Source organism: Schistocerca gregaria, chromosome X (genome assembly GCF_023897955.1).
Source record: "Schistocerca gregaria isolate iqSchGreg1 chromosome X, iqSchGreg1.2, whole genome shotgun sequence".
Lineage (NCBI taxonomy): Eukaryota > Metazoa > Arthropoda > Insecta > Orthoptera > Acrididae > Schistocerca > Schistocerca gregaria.
Genome location: NC_064931.1, coordinates 273,672,485 through 273,694,820, shown reverse-complemented (window position 1 = coordinate 273,694,820; position 22,336 = coordinate 273,672,485). Strand labels below are relative to the sequence as shown.

General features: G+C 36.8%; 1 protein-coding gene across 4 annotated transcripts in view; it reads right to left on the bottom strand.

Moving 5' to 3' along the window:
- Positions 1–1,001: 1,001 nt before the first annotated feature.
- LOC126297885 (GTPase-activating protein and VPS9 domain-containing protein 1) overlaps positions 1,002–22,336 on the bottom strand; it is a 280,670-nt gene continuing 259,335 nt past the window's right edge. For all 4 annotated transcript variants that reach the window (XM_049989182.1, XM_049989183.1, XM_049989180.1 and 1 more), the window contains exons 26-30: positions 22,222–22,336; positions 21,422–21,494; positions 11,653–11,850; positions 8,655–8,823; positions 1,002–2,420 (exon numbers count right to left, since the gene is read on the bottom strand). In XM_049989182.1, the coding sequence (XP_049845139.1) occupies positions 8,683–8,823; positions 11,653–11,850; positions 21,422–21,494; positions 22,222–22,336 (527 nt within the window). In that variant the 3' untranslated portion in view covers positions 1,002–2,420; positions 8,655–8,682. The remainder of the gene's footprint in view (positions 2,421–8,654; positions 8,824–11,652; positions 11,851–21,421; positions 21,495–22,221) is intronic.

The following is a 22,336-nucleotide window of genomic DNA, read 5'->3' as shown; positions in this document are numbered from 1 at the left end:
TTTTGTCAACTACAAATGCAGAGAGAGAGAGTATATGGTTGGGAAGATAACCATAGAAATTGTAAGTCTCATCATGTATTTACAAAATGCTAGTATTTTAAGTCTGGGCTTACTTGCACTGTAAAGCACTATCCAGACACAAACCTGAAATTGTGGTGCAAGACTGCTTATGGGCTTACCCTAGGTACTGATGAGCAATCTTCTCCTTTACAGCTTTACAACAATATCCACACTCATATGTGTATTTTAGCCTGGGTTTTCGATCAGTCCTGGTTCAATTGCATATGAGTTTTGTGCATAACTGAAATGGGAGCAGTTAGTGATGTGGGTATTCACAGATTAGCATCAAGTCTGCTTTGCACAATACTCCACAAATGTTTTGTTGGTCAAATCTGGGACATTGCCATGAAAACAGTTTCCCTATGGACCGTGTGTATGAAGAGTTACTTCACCTTGCCTCACACATTCCTTCTCCCGAAACCAGTCTTTGATGGCATCAAGAAGTAAATAATAAGAATAATTTTGTCATCTTTTCTTGTGACTTTATCACATACAGCACTTGAGGCTCAAACTTCAACCACAGCACATAACTTGGAAACTGCACTCTTCTATTGCCCCCCCCCCCCCCCCCCACACACACACACACACAGAGTGAGTGGATGGGTTACAATTGGTAAGTATGCTAAGTGCGAAAGATGTAAGTGTTGAGAAAAAATGTGTCTTTGCATTGAAAATACATTTTCAGTCATCATTTTCTGTATCAACTCATGGTCTCTTACAAATTGCGTTTCATCTTTAGAACCATAAAAGCTGGCTGTTGTGAAAGAGGAACGAATCAACTGTAAGCAACGGTTAACAGTTACTTAGATTCTTTCTCATGATAGTCATGTATTTAATTCTGCCCATCAGATTTCTTTGTACTTTTTTCTAGTCACAGTAAGCATTATTTGTTATTAGTAATGCAGACTGACAGGAAAAACAATAACAATACAACAATGAAGTATTGATTATAAATAACTATTATTTTTATTTTATATTCAGTTTTTTCACAAATATTTCATTATCAACAGCAGGCGTTACATACACACCTTGGAACAAACAAAAATACTTAGGAAACTTTGTTCCAATATATTACACTTAATTCTTTTAAGAAAAATATGTTTGTGAATATAACAAGCTGCAATGGTGATACATAGGTGAGACAATGAGAATAACATAGAGAAACAATTTCTGAGCAACATAAAGGTCTCGCAATTAAAAAATTATATATTAATATATAAATATTTGTATATAATAAAAATAAAAAAAATCACTCATGATATGTTAACAGACATGTCAGGCAATGGCTCATTTTAGCAGCAAGACATTCATTCAATTATTGTGACCACCGCATACTCAAAACCTGTCTAAAACTGCAGTAAATATAATTATGCTCATGGATAGAATTATTCTCAATTTTGTAGAACAGCCAGTGTTATTTCGTTACTTCAAACTAATAATTTCTAAGCTATTTCTCCGACAATGCACTACTAGAGTATCAAATTAAAATAATCATTAAAATAATGATGAAAACATCTTTATGCAAGGCCACTTAGTGAAGCAAATACTTCAAACACCTTTTATGTACAGAAAATATAGTGGCCTTACATATCACATTGTTGATTTCGAAAGGCACGGTTGCATGCAGTCCAAATATTATACACAATATATGCCATACAAACATTAATACATAAAACATAATATATTCACATATTATCACCCTATTGTATAATATGGAGGATACATGATAAATAAACATGGTTATAATCACAAGTATTCAGTGGTAATTAAAGTTTATATGAGAAAAAAATAGAAAAAAAAATTGACGAAAGGTAATATATAAGTAACCAACAATTAACAGAGATTCAAAGAGGAATTCAGTCTGAAGAAATTTAAAATACAGAATACAAGGCATGTATACATATTTGGAAAGTTATAAACAAATAGAAGTCACATAGCTGAGGCACATGATAAAATAGTAGCTTTTTTACAGTCATTCTAATATATATAACAAAAAATAATTATTTAAACACAATATATTTTACAAATAAAGCATAATTTTAAAAAAATGCCTTAGCAAATGCATCTATGCAATCAGATTATAGCATAAATATAGACACATCATAATCAATGGTTACTAAGTGCCAAGAAACTTTGATAGGATATATAACTTTTAGTACACTAATTTGCAATGTTCACTGTTTGAAGAATTACAGGATCTGATCTCCTTGGAATGGAAAACACAACACAGTGAATACAATGGTATTTTCCTAAACCAAAATACAACAATAATAAACCATTTGTAATGTCAACAAATCATTTAACTCCATGAAACCAATGGATTGAGTGTGTGTGTGCATTTGTGTTTCTTGTAAAAGAATCTGAAAATAAAACATAATTTAAATAAGAGAACTTGAAATAGCAGGCCACATACTGAACTAAATTAAAACCTAACACTAACAAACTGCAGAAAAATCATATATTATGTAGTCAAACGATACTATGTTTCTATGTTTTCTTGGCTGCAGAATTTGACAATTCTCCGTTAATAGTTATTTGACAATATTTGCAACAGGCTGATATTATCAAGATTGAACGGCAATTTTTACCTGAAAATTGCATCATCTGCAAAAAAAACCGAGATTTCAACAAATATTACCCACAAATCATTAATATATAACATGATCAATAATCATTCCATTACATTCCGTTGGCACACACCATCCATTATTTTAGTGTCTGTAGAAGACGCTCCATCTAAGACATTGTGCTGTGTCCTGCTTGTCAGGTAATTTGCCATTGAGTCGTAAATCTCATTAGATATCCCATACTAAAGTGTTTTGTTTGTGGTACTGAATCAAAAGTATTTCAAAAGTCTAGGAATATTGAATAAACAGTGTTTCCTTAATCCGTGTTTGAAGACTTTTGCACGCTGGATATTTTCAACACTCATGCTCATTTCTATTAACGTCATGTTTCATGTAGGTCATTATGTTTAAAGCCAGAATTTGTAGTAAGATACTGCAACAAATAGAGATGGATGGTACAGGACAGCAGATCTGTGGGTAATGGCTAGAAATGATTTGTATTCTTCTTCATTTGTTGAATTTATTTTTGATTGGCTCTGAGGGCTATGGGACTCAACTGCTGAGGTCATAAGTCCCCTAGAACTACTTAAACCTAATGACATCACACACATCCATGCCCGAGGCAGGATTTGAAACTGCGACCACCCTGGCCGGCTTTTTGTGATTCAAAGGATCTGCAGTAAATTGTGGTCCAGAACAGAGCTAACTCACTCATTCTGCATAGAACTTGACAAGGGTTCTACTGGGCCCTCATTGAGTTTTAGGGATTTTAGCTGCTGTTTAACACCACTAATACTAATTGCTGTTTCGTCATAGCAGTGGTAAACCTACCGAATGATGGCAACATCCCCCCCACCTTTGTGAAGTACAGTCTGATTTTTGTGCCACTGAGAGCCTAAACATATGAACAAAATTTCTTGGCATTTTTGGGCAGGTTCTACGATTATATTTCATTTTGTTTCAATCAACATTTGTCTCTCAGCAAATTCGTGCTTTGTTTTGTGCCTACTGTGCAGTAGGCACCGTTTCTTAAGAAAGGACACTATAATGCATGCTTCCAAATGAAAGCATTTGGAACAACAGAAAGGATTTAATTTGGTGTAAAGAATTTATAGGTGGGACATTTGTCATATTAATCACAACAACAACAATAATAATAATAATAATAATTAATAAACAATAATAATAATTAAACAAAATACTTTCACTGGAGCTTTTATGTCCATTATTACATTTATAAAACTACTGACACGAAAACTAAAACCCCAGTGAAACGGGTTATTATCAGCTAGTACATTCAGAAGCAGAAAGTGACTTCTTTTAAATTAATGTAATTAAGATTCTATCTCTGTACCCACTAAACCAACATATGCAAAAGTTCAATAATAAACATGGTAATGGGAAGTTCAGACAGACACACACACACACACACACACACACACACACACACACACACACACACAGAGGAAAATGTAGCTGTGCAGATGAATGTGTCTGTACGTGTATTGTATAGGTTTGAAAAAGCATTCACCTGAAAGAAACAAATGTTCTCCACCCTGTTATGTGCCCATTGATGACTCAGGATCTCAACTATTTGGCGAGTTGTTACCTTTACTCCTTAAATTATTAATGTTTAGTAATAATGTGAAACTTAGGTCTGCCATAGCTGGTTCAAAGCCAAAAAGAGTAGTCTCTGGATGACAGGAACTTGAAAGAGACCCACTATTGAGTTACAGATGGAGACAACTATGATGGTATGATGGCAGACTGCAGCATGATCTGTCAGTTCTCCATGCTGAGAGAGAGTGCTTACAAAATCCTCTGGGACTTGCAAACCTCAATGTAGCAGTGAAACACTGCCAAGTTTTTCCAAACTAAAATTTCCAATAGTTAAACATGATGCAAACTTCCAAAGGAAAATACTTCTTGAAGTGGTAACATTGATGTTGGCAACACAAATGGGCCTGACAATTGTCATGGCCCAAAAATACCAAGCACCATTGAAACCCTAAAATTAAAATTAAAAATACATAAATAAATAACAAAAATGAAAAATTGGAACACACTCCATACAAGAGCCAAGCTTCACAGAAGATCGAATTGCGGATGCTGGGAACTACTTCAGTGAGAAACCTGGCAAAGGAATCAAGAGAAAGACACCACACATTGGGACAGCTTTCGGCTTAAATAGAATAATATTGATCTTCATCACCAAATTTCATTTACCTTCTCTCTTTCACCTCTTAAATGTTCAGACCTCCATTGACAACAACTGAAATGGTCCGATCAATAATGGAAACAGAAAAATAAAATTCTGAGGAAGCATATCAATTCTGGGAAAAACAGTGCAGTGAAATTAATTAGATTACATAAAATATATTTAAATATTTCTTGGAAGCTTCACTGCATACTGAGCACTGAGAGAGAGAGAAAGAAAGAAAGAAAGAAACTAATATTTGCTATTTGCCACAAAATAAAAATCCAAGTGATCATAAAAAAACCACAAACACAAATGCACGGGCAAGGGCACGTGCACACAGCTAACTGCAAAATTCCATACCACAAACAAGAGTAAAAGGGATGTAACAGAGGTTTGCCAATATTATTCAGAATTACGCGAAAAACTCTTGGAAGTTAACAATGAATGTCTTTCCTGAGAGTCCTCAGACCTCTTTTCTCTTGTATTTTGGCAGATATTTGTCATTTTTTTTAACATGTAGACTGAAACTGAAAGCTTTTAAAATGTGGTGCTACAGAAGAATGCTGAAGATTAGATGGGTAGATCACATAACTAATGAGGAAGTATTGAATACGATTGAGGAGAAGAGAAGTTTGTGGCACAACTTGACCAGAAGAAGGGATCGGTTGGTAGGACATGTTCTGAGGCATCAAGGGATCACCAATTTAGCATTGGAGGGCAGCGTGGAGGGTAAAAATCATAGTGGGAGACCAAGAGATGAATACACTAAGCAGATTCAGAGGGATGTAGGTTGCAGTAGGTACTGGGAGATGAAGAAGCTTGCACAGGATAGAGTAGGATGGAGAGCTGCATCAAACCAGTCTCAGGACTGAAGACCACAACAACAACATGTTGACAGGTTTTGTTTTCCTGTCACTGTAGTGCAGGGTGTGTACACTCTCAACTGACGTGGTGGCTGCAACCATAAACAAACTCTAATCACAATCGCCAGTGCAGAGAGTGGAGCTGGGAAGCAAGTCCTACCTGCTCCTCACAGGGCGACCAGCTTACATCCATGTTCTGTGAAAGGAGAGAACTGACACATGGTCAATGGAACCTCCATCCCCTTCTGGTATAGTGAGGGGCCAAAAGTCCACAGTGGCCCGGGACTAGTCTCTTCACTCATTTCAAAATAAGAAGAAAAAAAAAACCAAGCAATGCACAACATAAAGTATTTGGTAACAGCTACTGCACAATTGCTTGCAGAGTTTGGCATTGTTGTAAATGGCACACACTCATTTTTATAAAAAGACAACACACCTTGAACAACTACAGATAGGATGATCATATTCATAGGACATGTACATTAGTATGGTGTGCAGAAATGATTAACATTGTGAACCATGTTGGCCCACAGGTTCGAGGTCAACATCGATATTTCAGTGCAACACCACCCACCAGTAAAATGTGCCTGCGGCTCTCATTGTCATTATAAACTGAAGGTAATGGATCAGCGTTGACTTGAGAGAATAGTGACAAAATTGCAGCTCATGTAGGACCAAGTATTTTGGCAGTGGAACGCGTGTGGTGTGTGCATGATGGTTCACGGAAGGCCACAGAACATGACGTGACTTGTCAGGTCACATTACCCAGACATCCCCCCCCCCCCCCCCCCCAACTCGAACAATGGCACTGCAGGACAGAGCGGTCTCCTGCTCAGCTTTGGCGCAACAAAGGAACAGTGTAACACATCGTACACTATCATTGGGTGACAGTCCATCACAGTTTATCAAAACACAAGTTGTGTGAGTGTCACCCACTTCTTTGCCTACCTTTGAAGAATGTGCAGAAACATAGTAGATGGCAATTGTGTATGGGATGATGTCATCATGGCATGGCATCAGATAGTGTTTTCGGATAAATCCAAGTTCTGTTCATTTGAAATTGATGGCGCATTTTGATTCGCCACAGAACGGGCAAGCGGCATCACAGTGACTGCATTTACACATGACGTACAGCACCAACTGGAGGCCTTATGGTGTAGGGTGCTATTGGATACAGCCAAAATTCACAGTTAGTGGGTGTTCTGGATACTGTGAACAGTGTGATCTATATAAATGACATTCTGCAACCAGTAGTCATACTCGACTGGCACAACACCCCAGATTATTTTCAGCAAGTCAATTTATGACCACACATGCTGCTGCACGGACATGTGCCTTCTCGGTGAAACAAGTGCAGCATTGTGACCCAATGCTGACCACCATAGATAAACTTTGGAACCAGGTGAATGCAGCACAGATGGCTACACCACAGAACGTCATTCACGCCTAATACAAGTCAATGCCATCAATCACAGAAAAAGTTATCAAGGACCATGGCGGACCATGAGCCTACAAGGCAACAGGACACATGCTGAACTGAGGTGACTGGAATGGTAATCATTTCTGCATGTCCTATGAATATAGTCATTCAAGGTGTTCTTCTTTATCTGGACGTAAATGTAGTTCATGCCTAACACTACCATAATTCAAAAGGCCCACCACCTAAAACTGTCACATTGAAGTGTCAACACTATAACAGCTTTTGAACTTTAGCTAGCAGACAAACCAAAGAGACAGCAAATGGTATTTTGTCGATATGAGACCAACGTAAGTGTTTCTTTCTTCTATGATATTAGATCCCACAGCTTACTTCTACGATGTGTGGTGAGTATCTTCACCCACAAAGGGCTTGGCACCAGAGCATAGAGCACTAATATGTTGTTACATTCGTGCACTTTTTATTTTGCAAATATGTTTTTAGGCATGAAAGTTTTTCCAAATTGGATATGCTACACAATGTGCAATAACGATAACTGAAAAATTAGTTACATTTTCAGTATCTGTATGCACAAAATAAAGCTTTGATAAAATAGTTCACCTGAATACAATTTGCTATAAAATAGCACTTATTAAATAATTTCACTTTTTCACATTTTGAGGCAGAATTTACATCTATATTTGCATTTATCACAAATGTGAATTTTTCAGGTCTCTAACCACTGCACAAGAATGGCAAATTGCTAGAAGAGAGCACATGTTCTAGATTTCCTGGAGACAAAGTTCTGCTGTGATATGGTTAACAGGTACATCACAGAGTGGGAGTTAAATGGCGCATCAACTGCAAATGTACTCCAAAGTTGAAGTACATGGACAGTACCAGAGTTGTGGGCAAAATATCTAAATTTAACATGGATTCACCTCAAAATTCTGGCAGTTCATGGAATAAATAAATATCACGCCCAGCTGTAGTGAAATAGACACAGATGATGCTTACTGGGAAGTAAGGTCATCAACATTGACCACAGATGACAATGTCTAGGCAACTGAGGAAATGATTTGCAGCAATCACAGATTTTCCAACAATGTGGTCATTGACACACTGGTTCTCAAATGGTTATGTAACAAAGGAGTAGATTTCTGTAATTGAGAACCTGAATGAATGGCAGAATGTTTCTACTGTTGTTTACAAATACTTGGTAATAATGTTGCAAAACAGTCGTTTATCTGTGTCACTTTGAAGTGTAGTGCAGCATTCCATAAAGGGTACTTGGCCTGCCATAATAATTTGTAAATTACTTTTTGAAGTACGCTCGTAGAAGAAGCACTACTGAATGGAATAAAGAGGTCACTAGAAAATGGGGTAAAGAGTAAATAGAACAAAGGAAAATTGACACAAAAAGTGTGTACTGACTTGAGAAACATGAATATTTGGGGCAGGTGCAGAGAGCGAAAGAAATTTGTCATGGAAGAAGCAACACTGTGTCTAAAAAAAAAAAAATGTTCAAAGAAAATAATACATCTTACCTGCTAAATATCATGGATTCTTAAAAATTTAGACATTATAATCCATTGTTTTTATGAATTCAATCGCAGAGCAAAATTGTATCCACCAGTACTGCTCTTCGCCTTCAAGTCTATTTCCATAAAAACTGTCAACATACTGTATAGTTGACAGAAGTGATGGCGGATTTGCCTGTAATATAATGGAATCATGAGGAGTATCAAAACACATTTCTAAAAAAGATCTGACACACACTTGAGTCTGTTTACATATATCACCCACGTAAAATATAGATTCAGGAAAGCAAGCGAAACACGATGGACAGAATTCAACATAATTACAAATGTAATGTGAATATAAGTGCCCTGTCAAACACTGAACCTGTTAAGAATCTGTAAATGTTATGTTTGATCACAAATCTACATAGTCATCCAATATCTGGATACACATGTTCACATGATGACACTGTCTAATACACTGACACCAGCTGATAATGAATGCTAAAAATCCACTTTTTATGTCACTTTCAGCATACTAACGCTTCTCAATATACAGCATTTCCAAACTAAATTATACATTTCTTTTCGCAGCCCAAAACGACATCATGGTTACGATAGGAATTCTTTTAGTGTATTTCCCATCCTCAGGTCACACAAATAGTATCATGACAGGTTTCAACTTCTCAGTAAGTCATCATCAGTTGTTCTATGTTCCCCTTAGGCAGTATACCTCCTTAAAGGCTTTAATTGTCTACCTGTTTGAAAACTGCACTGATGATGGAAACCAAAACTTTGAGTGAAATTAGTTTCAGTGTAACACCCTAAGCTGAAGCTAATTATCTTGATGTTTCCAACTACTTTATGCTTAAAACATTTACTAATACAGCATCACATCAACTACTCCATGAGGTATTGTGCATACTGCAGAACAATAGTCCATCAATAATTCCCCACACAATCAAAATACAAGCCATCTGCAAAAGGCAAGTCTGCATACAAGAGTGATTCAGGACGTGACTACTCTACTTTTCCACTTTTTAATGTCAGATTCACCAATGTAGCAGCTGAGAGTAAAGATTCTGACTTCTCCCAACTACAAGGTTAAGCCCGTGACAAAATTTCTGAGGCACACAGAGTCAATTGAAATTAATCATCAGCTAAACCTAATTTATGAACTGGACATTATGAAGCCATTCTCTACATGTCATCAATACATCCATTATGTAGAGTGCAGAGTACAGCCATCTGTATCTGTCATCAATGATTACATGGTGTAGCAGATGCAGCAGTGCACTATGGATAATCAACACTCTGTAATTATGGAACTCAGTAGCCACTGTCCTCCTCGGATATTCTCATAGCCATCGCACAAAATCATCATATTGCGCTTGTTATTTCAAAAATTGTGCCCCAAGACCATGTCTAGCACACACTTCCAAACATGTATCAATATCATTGACATTTCCACTAAGGTATATAAAGAATGTGATAAGTTTCTGGATAGTATCACCACAGGTGATAAGATGTGACTCTCTTAATGTAGCCTTAAAACTAACTGGAAGTAAGTGCACTATCAACAAACTGCATGGTTATACATGCAAAATGAAATTCAAGTGGACTATGCTGACACTGAAAGCGATTTGCATGGTAGCATGGAAAGAAAGTGTCTTCTGCTTATAGACTTCTTGCCCAGATGGGACTGTTACAGCGAAACACCGGGCAAATTGTGATTACACAGTCAGAACAAGAAACACCTAATTCCCAGTTCATGTGTTATACTTATCAAGACACTACTTGCCAACATTGGCTTAGTACACAACACAATATACCACAGTATCCAGCTAGGATTGATCTGGAATGTGTTTCCCAATGCTGCCAATTTCCATCTTCGCCTGTGCGTGAAGAAACTAATGACCAATAAACATTTTCACAATGACAAAAGAGTTGTATATGGCTGCCACAAATAAATCCAAGTCCCAGACACAAGACTTCAATGAAACACAAATGCAAAAATAGTGTCACACTACAACAAGCTCAACAAAAATGGTACTAACTCATTTAAGAATCGACATAGTGGCTCATAATGAATTACCATGTTTCATTTATGCAACTAATGAGTCATGGAAACACATTTCAATTACTGACAAAATGTTTTGTCATTCTTTTAGCAGACATGCATTATAGGGGCCATGTCTGTTCCTTTACAAAGATTCTATGGCTAAGAGTGTATTCATACACATATTGCTTGCACATTCCAAGCTATAATGTGCAAGCATATAAAATTCCAATAATAGCATGTTTCTGGAGCTCATTGGCAAATCCGTTTCTCTAACATCATATTTGCTAGCTGTAATCTCACTTATTTCTTGCGAGTTTTTTACTATCCCATGCTATTTCTTCTGAGCTACCACCAAAACACTGCACGTTACAAAACTTACGCTCCCTACAACAACATGAAAAAAGGAAAACCACATGTAACATGGAAATCAAAGCACATCTCACTTTAAGAGGTTAGAGGTGATATTGTCACACATATAGAAGAGCATGAAGCCTCAAGCTCATATCTCTATAATTCAAACACTGCACAACAACATTGAGTTTTAAATTGCTGCTTTTTAATATTTTATTACAATTTTCGATTGTGAGTTATGGATAAAAGTGTTAATTTTCTCCTACATACAAATTACTCAAAATTGTTCAAATGGCTCTGAGCACTATGGGACTCAACTGCTGTCGTCATTAGTCCCCTAGAACTTAGAACTACTTAAACCTAACTAACCTAAGGACATCACACACATCCATGCCCGAGGCAGGATTCGAACCTGCAACTGTAGCAGTCGCACGGTTCCGGACTGCGCGCCTAGAACCGCAAGACCACCGCGGTACAAATTACTCAAATTATATTTAACTGAACACCTGAAATACTGATCTATGTTGAAATATTTTTTAGCTGAATGACAAAGAAATGTTAAACTTACAAAAAAGTTACAGAATTTCGGATCAGTCATACACCAACACATACCTTTATTAAGACATACACAAGGACAGGGATGAAGTCATCTGCAGAGGGAACACCATTATCACTTGCCAGTGCCAATAAATTCATTATTGTTGTTGCACAACGAAAGACACACAACAATTTGTCTCTCGGTGTCTTGTATGCAGATATTCCTGCAATTTCAGCTTGAGCTGATGGCCACGGACATTCGTAATGGAACATCTGCAAAATTTTAAAGGTTGCAATAGAGGTTACTAACAAAGTACAAAATTTACTGTGTATAAAATAGCACATGATCCAAATATAACAGAAAAAATGAATATCAATAATTCAAAATGGTGGTTGTAAAATTACCGTAAGCTACTGTAGACTACAAAAGTAAGTGTAAACTATGACAGTTCTCCCAGTAGCTTTGCTCAGTTAGATTGTAACCACATAACCTGTATGTTAGGTGTGTTGCATACCAATCGGGCATTATCTCATTTCAAATGCTTTAATTGTGTATGTGTTCAGTGTCTTACTCTATACCCCTAGAAACTGGAAGCGGTGAATTGTCCAGAAACAGAGTGAAGATATATAAAGACCTGCGTAACTGATGAAACATTTTTGTTCTATGCAGTTATCCTCCTGTCTGTCAATTAAAAATAATATTATTTATAGCAAAACTGAAATTGTCAGTGTTTAGGGACAGGAGAATTTTGCAAAAATGTTAATTAGTGATTTTTCGTGAAATAACGCAAAATTTGTGATTTGTGATTTTTATATTGCAAAATGTTAGGACAGCAGTTACTTAATATTCACAACTGATAGTTATTGAATGTTAAAACTGCATTTTGACTTTTAATTACCGCAAGGCTGCGGTTTGTATATAATCTTACTGACAGCTCATTTCTGGCAGACAGCAACCAACGTTGATGTGACAAAGAAAATAACACCAGTACTAGCAAAAATAACATTGCATTTGGGAAAAATAGAATTCAGCAAAACACAAAACAAAATTTGACAAAAGACAACAAATCTGGAAAATAAATACCAAATTATGAAAATAAGCACTCCATTTGGAAATTAAACAAGAATGAATGACAAAAACATATCATAGAATTTGGTTAAAAAAAAAAAACTTGGAAAAAAAAACCACACCAAATTTGGCAAAAATGTAGCACAGAATTTGGCACAAAACGAACACAGAATAGGGACACAGAATTTGGCAGAAAAGGAACACCAATTATGGCAATAAATAACACTGAATTTGGTAAAAAAAGGCACCCAATTTGACAAAAAATTAATCTTTATTTGGCAGAAAGAGCACTGACTATAACCGATATTATAGTACCAAATGTAGCAAGAAATACGTCAACTTTGGCAAAATAGACGGGATTAGGCAAATAAAAAGATAACGAATTTGGCAAAAGAAAGAACTATTTTTTATTTATTTCTGAGATAGGTGCATTAATTAATGACATGGTACTGAAGTGATCGTGAAGCGACTACACATAATTATTTAAGCAAATTTTCTGCCTGGTACAAATGGCAATTAAGTGTCCTGTGGACAGCAGAGCCACTTTCTCATTTAAGGGATGTGCAAATAGCCACTACTACGAACTGCAATATTCCAGTATACAAGTGAAATTAATAAACAAGTTTAATAACATCAAGACCCAGGACATCTATGGTATCCCAAATAAGATTATTAAACTGTTATCCAAATTTATCATTAAACCCCTGGCCAACATTATCAATGAAGCTCACACAGCAGGACTGTACCACCAGTTTAAAAACTGCTGGAGTGCTACCACTGTACATAAAAGATGACTCTAGAGAACCCGAGAACTACAAGACCTGTTACTGTTATACCAGTACTATTAAAATCTTCAAACGTAATTTATACGATGTATCAATAAGCTGGTTCGTATCACAAAATATTCTAGCCAGAAACCAATGCGGATTCCAAAAACACAAATGCACCATTTCAGCAACACAAGTACTTATGGACAGTGCACTGCCAACACTTGATATGAAAGAATGTGTAATTGGGGTATTCTGTGACCTACTAAAAGCTTTTGGTTTAGTTAATCACAACATTCTTTTGGAAAAGCTACCGTGTTTACTTGAATCTAACCTGCACTTTTTTCCAGTTTTTTGTAATCTAAAAAACTGCTTGCGGCTTAGAATTGAGTGGCAAAGTAAGCGGAAGTTTGGAAAAATGTTGGTAGGTGCCGCCACAACTAACTTCTGCCATCAAATGTATGTAGCATTACACAGGCATGCTTTGCAGGCACAAAGATAAATACTGGAGCCAAAACCTCTGCGTCAGTATAAAAAAAAAATCTCCACCCCGAGTTTCGACCCCTGCATTTTCATACATTATCCAACGAAGTAAATACAAATTCCATATTGTTCATCTTCGAATGTATCAGCATTTCAATGTACTGCGAAAATTAGACTGGCAAGACTGTTTGGGATGTTTGTCAATATGGCCAACTCTACGTTCTGAATTTTTCCTACCTGTGAGAAGAGATGATTGCTAGTAGGAACTTTTATGAACTGTGAATCACATGCAGTATTCTCTTTACCATACGAATAATACGAATATAAACATTTTGCCATGTATTGTTTCGCGTTTGTTGGTATCTCATTTAAATCCTGTCTGCCTAATAAACTACGAAACTAGAGCGAGACAACAGCAAACGGGGAAGAATATACACATTATGTCATGTTTATATTCATATTATTCTTATGCCTAATAATGATACAGTCAGAAATGAAGCGCAGCAATTGACTAGATTTTTAAATCTAAGATGACTAATTTCTGTGAAGATTTTCAAACGGAGAAAAATTTTCGCTATACTCTCGTTCAGAACATTTATCATACACAGTCTATTATTTGGTTCTTGATGGTCATTATCAAAGAAAGCAGCAGTGTAACTAACAACAAATAGCAGTCTCTTGCCGTTCTTTCGCTAATGAGACGACTCCTCTTTTTTTTAAAAAAAAAATTTAAGTGGCGGTAGCGTGCACAAAAGCAAGCCATGTCGCGAGCGGCGACAGGCTGTAGACACTCATTATCAAAATGCGACAAACAGTGCATTTTCAGCTTAGAGAGATGTAAACACCGATAACAAAGAGAATGGCGTTTATCAGATCAAAGAAAAATAAACAATCAATTCAAAGAAGACGAATCACGTGAAAAAGGAAGGGTACCCGTATAAATACGAACGGAGCGCCTGGTGCATAGCAATGGCTTGGTAAAGCTTAACTGCTAAGCTTAAGACTCGAACCAAACTACTGTAGCTGTATCGTCATTCATTCAACCTAAATTGTGTCTCATATTACAATGGACCAACTTTGTTTCGATTTGGAGGTGCGTCCTAAAACTTTTCTTCCCCCTTGAATTTTGAGTCTAAAATTTCAGGTGCGGCTTAGATTAGGAAAACTTTTTTTTCCTTGATTTCGAGTCATTTTTCAGGTGCATCTTAGATTCGAGTAAATATGGTAAAATTCTATGGGGTGATGAGAGACACTGCATTCAATCTGATAAAATCCTACTTAAGGAACAGATATCAAAAATTAGAAATATTAGCACGGGGAGTAATTAATACTATTCAGACATGGGGAAGGTCCTAAATGGCATGCCTCATGGAAGTGCCTGGGGGCACTGCTGTTCTTGGCATATACTAACGAGCTTCATGATAAACACTTGAGTTTTACATGGTTCCCCCTAGGTAGAAGCAGTGTATGCTCACTTCAGTTCTACTAAAACTGGTGTCAGGACAATAGAAAGCGTTTTGTGTTCTACATTTTGCACAGTGTGTGTCACCAAAAACTATTCAACTTTCATACTACATATGGTGTGGATCCTCTTACAGCGCACAGCATTAGATGATGGCGGTCTCTGTCAGTCAACAGACGAGGTTGGTCTGTACGTTTTTGTGCTGTACGTGTCCCTTCATGTTTCCACTTCACTGGTTCTACTCGAAGCCACTTCGGCGACTTGCGTATTGATGGGGTTGAAATGATAATGATTAGGACAACACAACACAAAGTCCCTGAGCAGAGAAAATCTCTGAGTCAGCGGGGAATTGAACCCGGGCCCTTAGAATTGACATTCTGTCACACTGACCACTCAGCTCCCGGGTTGGACATGACACATTTGACACCAATCATCTGACCACATTTGAAGTCCGTAATAGACATTTGGACGGAGAGAGGCTACACAAGGTGTTCCTTAACATTGAGAGTTCCTGGTCTATGTACTTCACATTTTCATGATACTCTAATAAAATTTGGATGTGAATAGATTACATATTTTTAAAATATGTGTAATATATAAATATACATAAGATACAATAGGCAAGTGTTGCTTGGCAAAAAGCCATTTTGCACAATACTCTGATAAACATTCAGATGGATGTATACTGGTTTCCTATTATCTGAAACTTTGTAATCCTACCCATTTGTCGATTAAAACCCTGTGTAATACCTTTATTGAAGCTACATTATCACAGACCTAGAAGCAGGAGAGATCTCTCTCTCTCATACACCGTATACCAATGACCCCACCAGATTTACCGATTCATTTTAAGCAACTTCAATTTCCAATCCAGACTTCCTTTGCAACATCAATAAACAAGGTGTATAGTCAGAGAGATGGGAGAAGAGGAGGTGGACAGAGTGAGGGGAGAAAATGAACACAGACATGAGAAAGGAGGAGGTGGATGGAAAGAGAAGGAGGAGACTGCAACGTATATCCAATTTGCAAACATGTTTAGCAACTGCTAAGCACTGCCAGGTTCACTGGTATTATAATAAAAATATGATAAGATCCATAATGATGGTGCCCACTGATGTGAGACCACACAAGTTTCATTTCTCCTGTAACACCACATCAACATTTGTATGGCCCCACACCTTGTAAGCTAAAACAGATGAATACATTTGACATATTTTTCAAGGACTTTGGGTTGCTATTATACTGTAAAGCAGAACTGAACACACTGTATATCACACCCTTAACCACTGTAATTTTGTCAGAATACTTGCATAGAAATGTAGAGCCTTATACACTAACTCAGACTGCACACCTCAGAAAGCCCTGAGTGAAAAAGCAGGTAACAAAGACAGTAGAGAAACCACACAAAAATAGACTGTCTCATTACAAGCAGCAGATACTGACAAAATCTAAAACGTTTCAAGTATATAAAGCTTCACCAGCATTTGATAAGTTTTCTTGCCAACAAGTCATGTCAAGTGAAGAATTTTTATGTAGTTTACTTGTACGAAACACATCTAAGAGTACAGAAATTTTCATTGTGGTAGCTCTAATTTTAAATACACAACATAAATTAACAACACGAAATCTTATGTTATACATACGTTCGAGATATCCGGTGATGGTGCCTACAGATGCGAGGCCACACAAATGTGATGTGCTCTTGTAGCACCACATCAACATTTGTATGGTCCCGCATCTTGTAAGCTCAGACAGACGAATTTATGCAACATATTATTTAGGATTTTGGGTTGTTAGTGTACTGTAAAGACAAACTGAATATACTGAAAATATTGTATCTTTAACCACTGTAAGTTTGTGAGGACACTTGCACAAAAATGTAGAGCCCTATGTACTAATTCAGACTGGGCACCTCAGAAACCACAGCGTGAAAAAGCAGGTGACAAAGCAGGCAACGAAATCAAACAAAAATGGAATACCTCATTACAAGCTACAAATACCAACAAAATCTAAAATCTTGTAACATAAAGCTATGGACCAGAAGGTGTTACAAGAACGTAGAGCTTCACCAGTATTTGGTAAATTTGCTTGCCAACAAGCCATGCCAAGCAAATAATTTTTATGCAGTTTCTTTGTGTGAAACACATATTGGAGCACAGAAATTTTCATGGTGCTAGTTCTAATTTAAAATATGCAACAATAAGAAATCTTCTGTTATACATACGTTCAGGACAACTGGTGATTGTGCCCACAGATGCGAGACCACACAAACGTGATGTGCTCCTGTAGCACCACATCGACATTTGTATGGTCCCGCACCTCGCGAGCTAAGGCAGATGAATACATCCAACATATTATCGAGGACTTTGGGTTGCAAGTATACTGTAAAGAAGAACTGAATACACTTTAAAATATCGTACATGCATTATGCTGTAACCTGTTTTATAAATTCACTGAATTGCAGAAAACACTGTGTAATTGTCACTGTATTATCAAAATGTCAATGCCTATATGTAATGATATAACATGTAGCAATTGAAATACATCAAATGGTGGAACAAATAAATAAATAAATCAAAATAATTAACTCAACTGAGACATAACTTACTGCTGAACACCAAGGACCTCACAGTCATATTTCTTCCACTGTTAAAAAAAAAAAGGCAGACATCTTTTGTGGAAGTTGTGTTGCTCTGCTGATATTAAATTTCAAATTATTGAGTTCTTTACTATTCTGTTACTTTTACAAAATCTGGTCTGCAAAGCAGTCCTTTGATTCTATTTCGTGTGACAAAATAATGAAAACACAGTGCTGCTGCTAGGAATACAGTCGTTTCTAGAGAGTCATTCTAGCAGTTTTCTATTATTAAAATGTTTTCACACACTACAAATGATTGCAAGCAATGTATTTCACACTGGCAGTGCACTTGGCCTGAAGAACATTGTGCAAACTGTGGTTATCAAGTAGTAAGGACATTGAGAATACAATATTAACAGCATACATGTTTAATATCTGGTTTTCTCAATCACTGCATGTAACAGAAGAGCTGAATTAACATATTTGCACTTCAGTTTCCACTCAATTCGATGAGTTTCATAAACTTTTTGTCCAAGAAATAGGTCCAACATCCAAATTTCTTGTTAATAAACACACTCCAAATGGACAAGTTGAGAATGACTGGTTACTTTAATAAAGTAATGTGGCCTAAAGGCATAAAGCCATCCTCACACAGGCCTTGTTTCTCATGAAGCACAACAAATGTGGTTTCATCATGGTTGGTGCAGACTTGGAAACGATCTGGCACGTAAAATGGAACTGTCTCCTCCTCGCAATTTGCGACCACTGCACATTCCAGTGACAGTTCTCACTTGTATCTGGTGCACAATCCACACAGTTCATTTACGAAAATGGATATACATAAAATTGTTATGTTAGCCCTATTAAAATCCAAAGTTGGCCCCTTGTCTATATGATAGACATATTGTTATGTCTATGGTTTACACAAATAAGAACTTCAGTGTCCATGAACATAAGGCAAAAAGAAATGTTCTATATCCAGTCAGTAAGGACATCAGCTCAAAGAAAAACACTCAACATATAGCACTAGGAAGAATGTTCATCATTTCAGGACATAGATAATGTGCTTTATCCATTCCATTTATGGTGGTACTGCGTAATGTGAGAGGTACTCCTACGTATCTTGTTAGTGGCTACAGCAGTTATAAGAATGGAGGGGTTACAGAATGGGATATTTGTTTATGAATCAAGTCTGAGATGGTTTTGATTGTCTGTGAAGGCACCATTAAGGTAGTCAACATATTAGGAGACAAACTGCTCAGCATCAAAGATGTGATGTGAGTAATGAAAATTTATGCCTTAACATACAAAATTTCATTGCAACAGCTGAGCAGACAGTGTGTTTGTTTGTGCAGGACTTGGTTTCAACTCCTGGTATTGTTAAAGATTTTTTTATGATTGGAAGACTGAAACAAGTTACACTCAGCCTTGTGAAACCATGAAGATGAACTACTTGGATGAGAAGTAGCAGCTCCAAGGTATATAAAACTGACAGTGGCTGTGACAGCAGTATGCAGACATGTCCCACTATACCATATCCAAATGATGCTGTGGACACAGGATGACTTGGCTGTGGTCATCACCATGCGGTCTTCAGGCCTGATCATGGAGTTCCTTTTTAATATTTGGTTAACATCAAACTCATTGTGTGAGCTATCAGAAAAATCATACTGTAAACAGTTATAGTCATAACACAAAATCACAGAAATGTTGTTCAAGAGTGCATCATACCTTATCAGACTGTAAGATATGTTAGAAAGGTAACATCTATTGACACCATTTTATTTAGAAGTGCTCATTTTATACAGGTGTAAGTTGCCAGGGTGGTAAAGTAGAAACTAATTTTGCAATTTTATAATGAATAATATGTTCAGCAAATTGCCCCCCCCCCCCCCTTCCCTGTAAATGCTTGGCATAGTTCATCTGGAAGGAGACACTGATGGTCACTCTAGAGCAGAAGGATACTGTTATCTTAGCTGTTATATTAGAGTGTCATTTTCTCAAACTGTTCTACCTTCAAAGAAGAAGAATGACGTGTCCAAGGTGTTGAGGAGATCCATGAGCACATTTTTCACTGTGCTGGCACTGGGATAAATATGAGAAGTAAAGCAGCAAAGAAGCTGAACTAGGATATTACATTGATTTGATGAGGTGAAGAAAATGTGATGAGGTGTGGAAGCAAATCTGTGTGTGGTTGGGAGGATATTAGAATTTATCATAAATACAGTAGGCAGTTCTGGTAAAGAATGACACTCTTTTGTGGCTGGTTCAAATTCTCTTTGTGAAGTCAAGAGTAATTTTCCAGAATTTTACATTTATTTGTGGTTAAGTTCCAAAAATATTTTGTGTCTGCAGATTTTAATGATCTCGTTAACACAATAAAATAGGGACAACTGCTGGCCACTAGGATGCTGCTGGTGCTGGTTATTCCAACATTTGTAACATTTCATTTTACGTGTAATCACCAGAAGGGCCAAGAAGGGGTTGTTGATTAAAGGACAACTGAAACTGGATTTCAGGTGAATGTACCAAAGTGTAAGACGACCCTGAATACAAGATGACCTTTTCTTTAAGAGGTTCATTGACAAAATTTGATTTTCAGCATATGCTGACTAATCGAAATTACAAACTGTTTACTTGATACAATGCACCTGCTTTACAGAAGTTCATATTATACCTATTCCAAACTTTGGCCATTTATTGATTTTCTGAATTTTGATAATACATGGAGTAATGAAATAAACAAAAAGGAAAGTGGGTATGTACATGGTTGTTTGAGGGCAAGTTTGTGGGTTTGAAGTCGTAATTCATGTGACTTATCCTGTCAGCACTAAGATAAGCTCATGGACATCACATTGATATACCCTAGCCTAGCTGCTTCTCCATTTCCTAGAAAAGCACCTCCTTTCTCCTCTCAGTAATTCTTCTGACTGCACTGCAGGACAAAATGGCTCTGGGTTTATCACTGTTTGTCTGTAGCTCTGTTTATGTTATCTTTATACTTTCCTTCTATGAGTAAGTGAGGTAAAAAAAAAAATTACAATAAGGTCAGCCATTGCACTGTTTACTTCTCCAGACAGAACAATGGGAAATCAAACACACATTCCTATATTAACTGTATCACTAACTCACAGCAAGTATAATCATTCTGTAATCTTCATTCATGTATAAAGTTGCCTGATGATGATGATCCAGTGAAACCTGCAATTAATAAACAGCTGTAACTGAAATTAAGAAACCACAGTGAAAAATCATGTTGCTTTGGCTGGTTTCTCTTTTTCTTCCGCTGAAGGAGTCGTGGAAACTCTGAAATCTTTATAGGAGCACATTTACTTCTTATTATCTATTCTCATTCGTTTTATTGTGTATTTGCCCACCCACTTGGTGATGCTATACCTCTTATAATGACATATTTACTATGTTACAAAATTTAATAACACACAGCAAATTAATAAATTGCAGTTGACAAGGCTTGTAATACAAACCTTAGGCACTCTTAAATCCTTGTGGTCAGGGGTGATTACAATGGATAATTTTTTCATGTGTTCATGGAGAACTCTGTAAACATGGGAAGAGAGATTTAAATATATGACAATCGTTACAAACTAAAACATACAACAATAATGATATTTTTGTTGAAATATGCCAAATAGAAAACTCAACAATATCTAACAATATCAGAGAAGGAAAGTTGCTACTCATCATACAGTTGAGATGCTGAGTCGCGATAGGCACAAGAAAAAGATTCACATAATTATAGCTTTTGGCCATTAAGGCCTTTGTCAGCAATAGACACACGCGCGCGCGCGTGCGCACGCACACTTTTATCTGAGACTGCAGACGTGTGTACAGGTTGCATTTGTGTGTGTGTGTGTGTGTGTGTGTGTGTGTGTGTGTGTGTGTGTGTGTGTGTGTGTGTGTGTGTGTGTGTGTGTGTGTGTATTGCTGACAAAAGCCTTAATGGCCGAAATCTATAATTACACTAGATCGCGTGTTTGAGATTATGTGTAAAGTTTATTGGAAATCGTTAAGTGTTCTGATTATCAAATACTGGATTAATACAGCGTGTGAATTTGCGGGCCTTGAACTACGCTGCCTCTATGTACACTCTTTCTGTGTTAAACCTTGAAAATGCAGTCATAACCTGTTCATTAAAACCACGAAACAGTAATACTTCTGTGGTATTACAACTGCCATTAAATAAATTCTCAAGACATAATAGTATAAGGATAGAAATAAGTAACATTAATACATGACAATCAACAGTATTAAAAAATCTACATACTGATCTCTTGAGATGTCGCCATCACCATTTGGGTATATCGCCTGGAGATACACGCGACTTATCACTGCCCTCTCAATGGCGGTATGAGCTTGACTTATTTGAGCACTACTAGCAG